Here is a 13,098-nt window from a genome sequence, read left to right as displayed (position 1 = left end):
CAACTCCAACAGGTACTAGAAAATGGAATTTGAGCTTTAACTTTGATACAGAAATGTGGTTAAAAATATATACTCTTCCATTTAAGGTAACAAAAAATTCCAAATTGATATGGTTTCAAGTCAGAATTATTCATCATATATTAGTTACTAATACCTTCCTTCATAAGATAGGAATAAATCCTAGTCCTATGTGTACTTTATGTAATACTGAAAGGGAGACAATTATACATTGCCTATAGGCTTTTTTTTGCACGTGCATGGCGACCGGTATAGACGTGGCTACATGGCGCTCCGCGATTTTTACTCAGAATTTTTAGTTATACGTGTGTTCTGACCATGAACTTTACTGTGTGATGATTCTGAAGAGGATGGTGAAAAGGTATACCTGCCTTCATGCCCCCTAAGAAAAGGAAAAAGAAGGAATCTACGAAAAAATCACCAGGAAAGGAAGGCTCACAGATGAGCCATGTTTACCCAACCGTGAGTACACGTAATACGTACACATTGTATAACATGGACATGGCGTCAAACATACAAACTCTCCAACCCTTTGGCCAACAACCCACTCCAAACAACTATTATCAAGGCCCCATACCGTACCATACTGTTTCGCCTACTTCTACAGTTCCGCCTAACATTTGTATGTCATCACCAACACAGGACACCCCCCCGCCATGGGCGAAAACCTTGATATCCAAAGTGGACAGTCTCAGTAGTAAATTGTCTAAGCTTGATACCATTGAACGTGCTATTCAAGATATGACTGACGATGTTAAAATTTTGAAAATTCGAGTCGACGAGGTTGAAAAATCACAACAATTTCTTGACTCCAAATTTGAAAAACAACGTAACCTCGGTGACCTTGAAGGTTTACACAGTGCCCTTGAACGGGCCGCTGATGATATCGTAGATCTGAAATGCCGCTCTATGCGAAACAATTTACTATTTTTCGGTATCGACGAGCAGGATGGTCCGGATTTCGACACGGTCGACACTAGTGGGGGAGGAAGGGTTAGATCCCCGACTGAAGATTGTATAGCTAAGATTCAAACATTGGCTCGCGACACATTACTGATACCTGATAGTCTTGCCATAGACAGTGCACATAGGATCGGGGAGAAAGGAAGGGGCAAGACCCGTCCAATCGTCGCCCGTTTCAACAGTAGATACCGCCAACAAAAAGAGGAGGTGAAGCAGAGATCCAGTAAGTTGAGGGGCACGAACAAATACATCACCGACCAGTATCCTCCCGAAGTTCAGGAAACTAGAAAACGACTCTGGCCCATATGTAAAAAGGCGCGGGAGGAAAACAAGAAGGCCTTTATTAAACGCGATAAACTCTATATTGATGGGGTACTGCACGTAGAGAAAACTTCGGATTCACGCGCTACAATGAAAAAAACCCATACGGACCCCGCCCGTCAGGGAGCGACCGGTAGAGGACGACGTTAGGACAGTCACACACATATAGAGAGTGAGACAATTTCTGTATTATCCTGGAACATTAATGGTGGTTTAGACACAAAGTTGAAGATAAATGATTTTAATTCTTATATAAAAAAATATGATATTGTATTTCTTTCAGAATGTTGGATTCCAAATGATTACTCTGTAGAAATTGATGGTTTTAAGTCTTATTTCATACCTAGAAAACGAACGGCTTACGTACAAGGAGGTGGTATATGTATTTTGATCAATTCAAAATTAAAAGATTATGTTTCTTTATGCGAGATTATTTTTGACTCAGTAGTATGGGTAAAGATATCCAAAACATTGACAGGTAAAGATAAAGATATTTTTCTTGCGTGTGTTTATATGCCCCCTGTTGGCTCTCAATATTACAATCAATATAATTGTGATTTATTTTATGAATTGGAAACAAGTATAAGTAAATATACCCAGGACGGTGAAATTATGTTATTAGGCGATTTTAACAGTCGCACAGGTAGTCTAAATGACTTTATTCAAAATGATAGCTTGCATACTAATGTTACAAGACAACTTTCTAATTTAATTCCGTATATACCTGACGTTGACATTCAGAGGCGGGTCAACCCCGACAGTGTAGTAAACCAGTTCGGTAATCGTTTAATTGAACTCTGTAAAACATGTGGTGTACGAATTTGTAATGGAAGAGAAGGTTTATGTTCTAAAAATGGTTACACATATTGTGGACACAATGGATCGAGTGTAATTGATTATCTTTTAATGAGTCCAACCTTATTCACATGTGTACATAAGTTTTTTGTTGGAAATTTTAATATGACATCTGACCACGCCCCCCTACACGTGCAAATTAATACAGTTTCCCGATTGGTCGATAGTAGCGACACACGCGAGGACACGTGTGCCTACAACACACGTACCGTCTATCGATGGAATGATGATTTGAAAAATCAGTTTTTGGAAAATTTGGAATTTAATATAACGGAAATTAATAACTCGGTGCGCATTGAAGGTATTGTTACACAAGATATTGTTGATAATCGCGTCCATACACTAACGCAAGAGATTACTAATGCTATGTCACATCTTCGTGTCGACTCGCGTGCGTCAGCGGTTCACACAGAACGTGCAAGTGTAGCAGGGCGTGGTGACTGTGTTTTTGAATACACAAATAAATTTACACACGAAGACAAGCCATGGTTTGATGTTGAACTGAAAAACAAATGGTATGTGTATCGAAATGCTTTACGTGACTTCAATAGCTGTAAATCACGTAATAATCACGGTATTTTAATTGAATGTAAGAGTATATATAAGCGATTGGAATCTAAGAAAAAGAGGCAATATATAAGAATGGAAGGGGATATGTTGGATAACTTACGGAAATATAACCCAAGACAATTTCATAAGAAGTTTGCAAAGCAAAAATCATCGGGACCTCAAATGAGTTTAAATTGTTTATATGATTATTTTAAAGAATTATCAGAAGTAGATGTCACAAGTGCTGACGATAATTATTCCAATAATGATCCTGCATTGTATAATGAATACGATATACCAGTATACGAGGAATTAGATTTTGAAATTTCTGTTGATGAAATCTCTAGAGCAATTCAGTCATTGAAATGTGGTAAAGCTCACGGGATGGATGGTATTTTAAATGAATGTTTATTATCCGGGAAAACTTTACTTTTACCGGCACTCTGTTCTTTATTCAATAGCATTTTGAATTCGGGATATTTTCCGGCTGAATGGTCTAGAGCTGTAATCACTCCGGTACACAAAAAAGGAGATAAATCGAATCCTAGTAATTTCAGAGGTATAAGTCTATTAAGTTGTCTTGGTAAACTTTTTACATCGATATTGAATCGTAGATTGCTGAAATGGAGTGAATCTTACGACGTTTTATCAGATGCTCAATTTGGTTTTCGTCCTGGAATGAGTACAATTGATGCTATATTTGCGTTACATTCAATAATTACAAAGTCTTTTAGTAATAACAAACGTTTATACTGCTGTTTTGTTGACTTTCAAAAAGCGTTCGATCGTGTAGATCGTATACATTTATGGTTTAAATTGTCAAAGTTAGGAATACGAGGGAAACTCCTCAAATTGATTAAATCCTTATATGGGCATGTGAAATCATGTGTAAGTCTTAATGGTCAAATCTCAGACTTTTTTGATAACAAAATCGGTCTCTTCCAAGGAGAAATTCTCTCCCCAATACTTTTTTCTTTATATGTTAATGATTTTGAATCCTTCTTCATATCTCATTGTAATTCGCAATATGACTTTCAAGATCTGAGTTTATTTCTGATGCTTTATGCTGACGATATGGTGTTATTTTCGGAGACTGTTCAGGGTTTGCAAGATTTACTAGATAACCTAGGAAGGTATTCTAATAAATGGAAACTAGCTGTTAATATAGAAAAGACAAAGGTTATTGTTTTCCGAAAAGGTGGTGCTGTACATGCTAACGAGAAATGGACATATCAAGGCAGGGATCTTGTTTGTGTTAATGAATTCACATATTTAGGAGTATGTTTGAAATTCAATAATAAATTTCAAAGTATCCAAAGCCAATTATCAAATCAAGGCCGCAAAGCCATGTTTGCCCTCTTTAAAAAATCTAACAATATGAAATTAAATATTGTAACTATGCTACATCTTTTTGATACATATATAGGGAGTATCTTAAACTATGGTTGTGAAGTATGGGGCTCGTCAAAAGCAAAGGACATTGAAAAGGTTCATACTCATTTTTGCAAACAAATACTTAACGTTAAAAAATCTACCACAAATTCTATGATTTACTGTGAGTTAGGACGATATCCATTGGAATATTACAGGAAATTTAGAATTATCAAATATTGGTTTAAATTAATTAATTCAAAAAATTGTATCTTAAATCGATCATATGAATTTCTAAGAAATGGTAACACAAGAAATTGTTTTAATTGGGTCACTGCTGTTAAAAATGAACTTTTTTCACTTGGTTTTGGATATGTTTGGGAAAACCAGCAACTATATGGAAATTGTAGTAATAACATTTTGCCAATGATTAAGCTTAGAATTTTTGACCAAGCCAAACAACATTTACATTCTTTATTGGAGGCATCTCCAAAATGCCATATATATAAATATGTTGTTGATAATATTACCTTGCCTTTTTATCTCACGAAATATATTGATAAACGGTATAGAGTTTGTCTTACCAAGTTGCGTTTATCTTCACACTGTTTAGCTATTGAAGCTGGTAGATATAATAATACTCCAAGATTAAGACGTTTTTGTAGTATGTGTGATTCAAGAGAAATTGAAGACGAATATCATTTTATCCTGCAATGTAACAAATACAATAATGTCAGAAAAAAATATATTAAGAGTTACTACTGGAAAAACCCATCTGTATTTAAATTAATTGAGTTATTAAGAGTGAAAAATATAAAGGAGTTACGTTCATTAGGAAAATATATATACGAGGCATCAAAACTAAGAAATAATCAAGGTATAGACTGATATGTAGTCATTATGATTCATTTATTAGATAAAAGTACATGTTGTAACTATACATTTATATTACATTCTCTATATGATATAGTATTGTATATGTCATGCTGAAAATTTATGTTCAATATTTGTATGACTGATAGGCCGAATGGCCGAAAGTAATAAAAGAATTGAATTGAATTGAATGCAATGAGGTGCAAACTCTGCTTCAAAATTTTGAAACTTTATTAGATTTATTGTTTATTCCCTTTGCATATAATAAAGATTCATTTCTTTTTGGAATAGTTTTACAAAAATTTGATAATTATGAAACATTACATTTATAAAACCATGTCTTAGCAACTCTTTAAATACCAATGCTCTTATTAATGTAATTAAGGATAATTTTTTAGTTCAAAAATATATGTTTTTTAGTCAAAATTACCGTGTTAAAAGGCAATTTGAAATAGGCTGGAGGAAATGGAAACCTTTATTGGACCTTTGAGTATATACCTTTACCCTAGTCTTTCACTTAGTCTTTTACTACTGCTACATGTAACTTACTTTAATTTTCTTTTTTATCTTTTGTTGGGGTTTATATAGCTGATCAGCACAAAGATTCTTCAGAACAATTTTTTTTTATTTTTTTTTATTCATTTAGTATAAATATATTTAAACTGTAATATACATGTATGTGTAATGGTACCTCCTCCTCCCTCTTCTTTCTTCTTCCTTCTTATCTTTCTTCTTTAGTATGTCTGCTTGTCTGTCTGTCTGTCTATAAGTATGTGAGTATGTGTGTGTGTGTGTGCGAGAGAGAGAGTGAGAGCATGCATATATGTGCGTTATGGTTGCATGGCTAATATATGTTTTTATGGATATATATTATCTATATGTGTATATGTATATATGTTATGGTGCTATATATGTTCTGTTATGTTAAGTATTTGTGTGTCATGCAATGCCACTGCCATGATGCTTATGCATATGTATGTACACATATGTTTTGTATTATGTATGCATCATGCAGGAGTGTATGTATGCATGTATGAGGGTACATATGTGCATATATATGTGTGTATGCTTGTGTACACATGTGATGTTAGAGTTTGTTTGTATGCATGTACCTATGCATGCATGCACGTATGTATGTATGCATGCATGTCTGCATGCATGTATGTGTATTGTGTCATGTTAGTACACATACATGCATATTATGCAGATTATATTAACACCATGGCATGCTATGTAATGTTTTATATATGATGTATCTTAACGTACAACTTGGTGTTTTAAGTACATTTTATGTACATGTATTGTGAATGAGTGTGTATGCAAGTGTTTGTGTGTTCGGTGTCCATTTATATATACTGTGTAAAATGTTTGAAAATAAAAAATTTAAAAAAAAAAAAGAATTCAAAATCTACGATATAAAATTCTCCATAGAATTCTAACTACAAATACTTTTTTACACCAAATTAATGTAATTGATGATGATTATGTACCTTCTGTAAGAACTCTCCAGAGACTTTTGAACACTTACTGTTTTATTGTGGCAAAGAAGACAAAATATGGAAAGAATTCAAAAATTGGTTAAATAATATAAGCCAAAACAACTTTCTTATAGGTGAAGATTTGGGAATAAGAGATATACTATTTATTTGTGAAATCGGACCACCTGTTATTAATCAATCAAATACCATATTTATAACTGTCGCTTCAGGAAGATCCAACCACATTTTGAGAGCTGTAAGAAACAGTTTTGTAAAATAAAACAAATTGAAAAAATAGTGGCTACTGAAAATAACACTGTTAATGGATTTACCCAAAAATGGTTCCCCTTAACTATTTAACTACTTTATTGGGGTTTTTTTAAATGAAAAATATCAGAAAAACAAACATTTGGGTTTTTTTTTTATATTATGGGCAACTAGATATTTTTCTTGTGCTAAAAAAAGGTGTTGTTTATGTTTGTGTTATTTTGTTGTTGTTTTGTTGTCTCCTATACATGTGGCATATGTGGAACTATCTATGTACCAATTATGGTTACAACAAAATTAGCTCTTCAAGAAGGTCAATATCTCATACTACCCTAGCCAATAAATTGCAAAAAATATATTTAAGAAGATGTGCTTATGACATATATGAACCTTCTTATGTATGAAATCTTATAAGGATTAATTCATTGGCTTTTATTAAAGCTACACATATAAAATGCATGTATGTATACCCATGGTATGTGTGAATATACAATGTATGTATATGAGTTAATTTAATCTCCCTATATTGCATATGCAGAATTGTTTTAAACCTTAATTTTTATCAACCAGTTTTAACTGACCCTTGTGGAAACACAATGGACTTTTATGGGTCATGTTGCTGCTGAAGATAAAAATAATGTGTTACTGCTATTGTGAAAAACTTATACATGTATGTGTTAAGTCTGTATTAGGGCCCAACAGTGCGAACAACTATATATGTAAAAATACATGTAATATATGTGTGCTGGTATAGGAAAATGAGAAATGGAACATATATGTATTTTTGAGGTATTTTTTAGGTTCCCCATTGATGATTGATACTGTACCTAGCGTCTCTTGTACACATACATGTAAGCAATTTTATGTCTAAAGTTTCAGAAAATTAACAAGGTACGCGTATTTATAATAACATGACATAATCTTCAATCAGATGAATGCGACCATTATTGCATAGACATAGATTTAACTATTTGTATTACGTACATGTCCAATGTCTCTGTTTCTTCATTAAGCCTACAAAATACGCGTACGGCTCCTCTTGTCTGTTAAACGTTTTGAAATATCGACTAAAGGAGACTCAAAACGATGCATAATTATGTTATAACATTAAACTCTGTAACATCCACATGTTTAACTGTCTCAAAAGAAGTAGAGATTCTCTGTGCTACTTTCGGTTTGTGAATACATTCGAACTCCTCGGATTGTTTTAATGATTAGTTCTGGAGGCAAAATACGAAACGAAAGGGTAAAGGTCAAAACAAGGGTGATCATAAGCCAAATTGACTTTAACCATCACCGCCATGTTCATTTGTTTTTCGGAACGCCTCTCGATTTTACCGACAAGTACAACACTACATAATTTGCATAATGCAGTCACAATATGTAAAATCGAGAAGCATTCCGAGAAAAAAAAATGAACATGGCGGTGATGGTTAAAGTAGGTGAGCTACACGATGTTTAAATGGAGTTTCTACAAAGTACGGGTCATGACACCTCCAAAGGAGATTGTGGATGAACACAGTTATGGATACTCTTTACCGCCACAAGCGTAGATTTTGTGATTTTGGCTTGGTTTTTGAGGTACCCATTAGAGGCGAGACGACATTTCGACCGTACAGGGAAATGTCTGCCTAGCATATTTTTCGTAAATTTCCCGATTCGTCAAGCCATAACTTCGTCAATACTTGGCCAATTTTGTTCATCAAGCACTCACTGGAAAGATAAATTATTTTTCTTTAAGGTAAGGTATGTGTCAATGATGTATATAGCCCATTTATTTAAATAATCACGGTTTTTTAAAAAATAGGTCCGTTTTTCTCGACCACCGAGTTCATACCCTTGATACTATAATATATATATATGTATACTGTCGGTTAAAAATTTTCGTGCCAGGTTCCTGTGAGCCTAACTGTATATCTAAATTTTATCTTATTCAAAGCAAAAACTTACCTTACATACACATTGTAGGCCTATGTATATGTTTGCTGAATAATGTACATGGTACATCTGTATACATGTAGAATGTATACATAATTAACGAGTGAAAATACCTCTCACTTCTTGTCATATTTCCATCAAATACTCTAAAGCTTCATAGAACTATGCTGTTTTACTTGCCAATGTAGAATCGACTATTACACTGAATCAGGCTATTATAATCGATAAACTATGAGTGGCCTCTTAATGGGGTTATTATTATACAATTATCGACCTATTTCTATGTGGATACGGTGAGTTATCAACCCGAGTAAGTGATATATCCCGAGGCCGGAGGCCGAGGGTTATATCATTTACGAGGGTTGATAACTCACCGTATCCACCTGGAAATAGGTCGATAACTGTTTTATTATATGAAACTTACATATATTTACCCGGCTCTTCAAAAAGAATTAACTACAAAAACAGGATGGTATATGCAAACTTTCTGTTTACAAAAGTAGTTACATGTAGTAATAATGGTAAATATCCAAATGCTCCTTGCTAACGGTGTAGACTCACTGACTGGTAGAACCGGAATATTGTATCAACTGCAGCCCGTCTGGCATTCTTGAACGTTTTCCATAAATTGAAGTTTGCAGTTCATTTCTGTTGATAACCGTTGATCGCAGTAAACTTGCTGCCGTCCGCCATAATAATGACGTCACAATAGACTGTCCCGACGTCATTGAATGAGGGAAACTCCCGTTACGCTATATTTGGGTACGACTCGACGTCAAAAGTGATTATGACGTCACATCTCAAGGGAGTTTTCCTCGATCTATTTTTGACACAGGTTACTGGACTCGCGAGAGGTATCTGGACTGAGTCCAGTAACCTCGCGTGCTTTTCGCCGCCGATTTCGGGGTTGATATCGCAGTTGATGAATACTTCTGAGAAGCGTATCGGCCAATCAAAAGACAGCAAAAGCAGCAGTCATATAATATATATATATATATATATATATATCCATTAGCCGGATGAGATTTTCAGCGATCCCGATTTCGGAGTCAAAGATGCACTCGGCTATTTCCGTTATAAACAGCCAATCCCGACGGATACAGTTTCGGGTTGCGTTTTGCGATATTTTAACGTTGATAAACATTGCCAATATTTCAAATAACTTGTTGTAATTTTGAAAACTTTCTAATTCAGGTATAAGAACGTTTGTAGGAAGTCAAAAACCCTAATAAACCTATGGATTTAGTCCCTTTAATAATAATATGGACCGAGCCAGGTTTTCTTTCTGTGGTCTGCTACCTTAAAATGGCGTCCTCCTTTATAATATAATGTGCTGCGCATGTCACAACGACGGAAGTCGAAAAAACGAAAAAGCGAAAATCCAATGTTTGCTTTTTCGCTTTTTCGCGTTTTTCCAAACGCGAAAAAGCCCCAAAAAATCCACGAAAACGCGACGGAATGGATTTTCGCTTTTTCGCTTTTTCGTTTTTCGCTTTTTTTTCGCTTTTTCGCGTTGGGAAAATGCGAAAAAGCGAAAATCCGATGTTTGATTTTTCGCTTTTTCGCGTTTTTTCAAACACAGAACACCGAAAAAGCCAAAAAATACCACGAAAAAGCGACGGAATGGATTTTCGCTTTTTCGTTTTTCGTTTTTTTGGCTTTTTCGCGAAAAAGTAACATAGAATTTTCGCTTTTTCGCGTTTATCCAACGCGAAAAAGCGAAAATGGCACAAATCAGCCACCATAGTCTGATACTATTCCTATTGTTTCTGTTTAGCTTTGATGATGTACACCCTGGCTAAATCTTGTAATTGGTCGGTTGGTTGTTAAGAAGGAACAGTCTATTTTGCACGATAATCAAATGTTCTATAACTGACATTATGGCTAATAGGTGTTCCATCTACAGCCATTTGTAGTGTGAATTCCATGTTTGTCCTCTCGCGCATAGAGTTTAATGACATTTAATGACAGATTTTTGGTACAGGATAATACATGTATATCCTCTACACCAAACTCAAATTCTGTACATACTTTATGAATACAGTTATTGATTTCAATATCACCTCATGTTGTCAATTAGCCTTGAAATCATAAAATAGATAGATACTTTTCCAATGACTATCCAGTTCATTTTTAATACATGTACAATTTAAGTTCTTAGCACAAACAACACTCTCTGGTAAGTTGTTCCGCACCGCTGCAGTTTACAATGTTACATTGTTGAGGATATACCTTCCGTTGGTTATTTTGTAAATCGCTGTCATATCTCCTTGCTGTCTCCTGAACGCTAATGTTGGTAACTGTAGATATTTTAGTCTGTCTATGTATGAAAGGTTTTTAATTTCAGCGACCATTACTCCTAAGTCTTTTCCACTTGTGATTTCTTTAGAGTTGTATCAGCAAGGTCATACGTGCAATCATTAACACTTGTCCTTCCCAAATGCAGGTGTACACATTTCCCAGGATGCAATTTCAAGGGCCATGTATTACACCATGCTACCATATTATGGAGATCTTCTTGTAGAATGGTTTGATCATTTTCTTCAATGATAACTCTGAATACTTTTGTGTCATCTGCGAACAGGTATGTCTCAGACAACTCGCTGATTCCTATCGTTTAAGAAGTCCTCGATCCATTTAACGACAGTGTGATGTATTCCATATGCTTTTAGTTTTTTAAGTAATCTTTCGTGTGGTACGGTATCAAACGCCTTCTGAAAATTGGTATAGATAGTCAATAGATTTTCCATTATCTAGTGCTCTGGTCCATTGGTCAAGAACTGTAAGGAGTTGAAGAGTTGGAGTTGTTGATCTTCCCGATATAAAACCATATTGTTTGTTACTGAACAGGGAGTTGGCTTTCATATGATTTACCAAGTGTTGCCGAACAAAGGTTTCTATTATTTTGCACACAACTGACGTAAGACTGACGGGCCTGTAATTTCCAGCTAGTGATTTGTTCCTTTTTTTGTAGATTGTACATACATGTGCCTCTGTCCATCCTGTTGGTGACATTCCCGTTTCTATAGACTGATTTGTATGATAGTGTTAATGGCGATGCAATTGTATTTGTCAGTTCCTTGAGAAGTCGTGGGTGTACTCCGTCTGGCCCCGGGGATTTATTAACATTAAGATTTAATAATGATTTCTGTGTTTCTTCATTTGTAAATACAAAATTTCCCATCTCTGTTATTTTGTGTGTGTCGAATATCAGGAATATCACCATTGGGCTCTGACACAAATACACTACAGAAAAACTGTGAAAGAGTTTCAGCTTTTTCACAATCTCTGTCAGTTTTCGCCAATGTTTCGTTGCTGTAATCCGTGTGGAGATCACCTATAGCTGATTTAGTTTTTGGCTTTCTGTTTGTATATTTCCAGGTTTAATTTCGGGTCTTCCTTCGACCTATTGGCTAATTAATTCACACTCAAATTTCTTACGTAAAAATCGCGTTCGTTTTCTTACGGCATTTGAAGCTCGTCTGTAAACTCATTGTATATTTGTATATGGTGGGTGTCTCCGATTTGATCAATATTTGTATATTGTGGGCGTCTCCGATTTAACCTTTATTTGAATATTGTAGGTGTCTCCGATGTATTGTGGGCGTCTCCGATTTGACCTATATTTGAATATTGTAGGTGTCTCCCATTTGACCTAGATTTGTATATTGTGAGCGTCTCCGATTTGACCTTGATTTGTTTATTGCGGGGATCTCCGATTTAACCTATATTTGTATATTGTGGATGTCTCCGATTTGACCTAGATTTGTATATTGTGGGTGTCTCCGATTTGACCTAAATTTGTATATTGTGGGCGTCTCCGATTTGACCTATATTTGTATATTGTGAGTGCCTCCGATTTGACCTATATTTGTATATTGTGGGTGTCTCCGATTTAAGCTATATTTGTATATTGTAGGTGTCTCCGATTTGACATCGATTTGTATTAAGGATGTATGGCGGTTTACGACAAAATCTAGAACGCCAACTATATATATATTCCTATGCTATTTTTTTTAAATATTTTACTCATGTGAGAATCATTACCGTTATACGGACTGTTGAGGCCATAGTTGTGTTATTTCTGGTTTTGCGTCCATTGTTGGTTCAGTTTAAGTCCCAGGAATGAAAAAAAACACACGCAAGTACTGTTTTATGAACCGAGCGATGAAAGATAGGTACACCACGCAAAATACTCATACTACCTAAAATATGTAAAATCAATAAAAGTAAAATCTTATTTTGATCACTTGCAATGAACCAAATTATTTTTGTAAAAACATATGCAATATGCATAATCTACAACAGTTTGAACTCCTCAACTTAAATAACAGGATTTTTTTTTGTGTATATGAATGTGTTTTTTTTCTGCTTAGGTTTCAGAAAAAAAAAGACGCAACACAGAAAACACAAATATGGCCTTATAGGATGAAAAAAATAACAATGGAATAATACCAAGACATAG

At 34.8% G+C, this 13,098-nt stretch overlaps 1 protein-coding gene across 1 annotated transcript; it reads left to right on the top strand.

Annotated features, from left to right (window-relative positions):
* Window positions 1-254: 254 nt before the first annotated feature.
* Window positions 255-5,051, top strand: LOC138312124 (uncharacterized). The gene has a single exon (XM_069253162.1). The coding sequence runs from the start codon at window positions 394-396 to the stop codon at window positions 1,450-1,452; it is 1,059 nt and encodes a 352-aa protein (XP_069109263.1). The 5' UTR covers window positions 255-393; the 3' UTR covers window positions 1,453-5,051.
* The last annotated feature ends 8,047 nt before the right edge of the window (window positions 5,052-13,098 follow it).

This window comes from Argopecten irradians, unplaced genomic scaffold (assembly GCF_041381155.1).
Source record: "Argopecten irradians isolate NY unplaced genomic scaffold, Ai_NY scaffold_0216, whole genome shotgun sequence".
Taxonomy (NCBI): Eukaryota; Metazoa; Mollusca; class Bivalvia; order Pectinida; family Pectinidae; genus Argopecten; species Argopecten irradians.
Note: the sequence above shows the minus strand (reverse complement) of the source record. Positions and strands in the feature narration are given on the sequence as shown.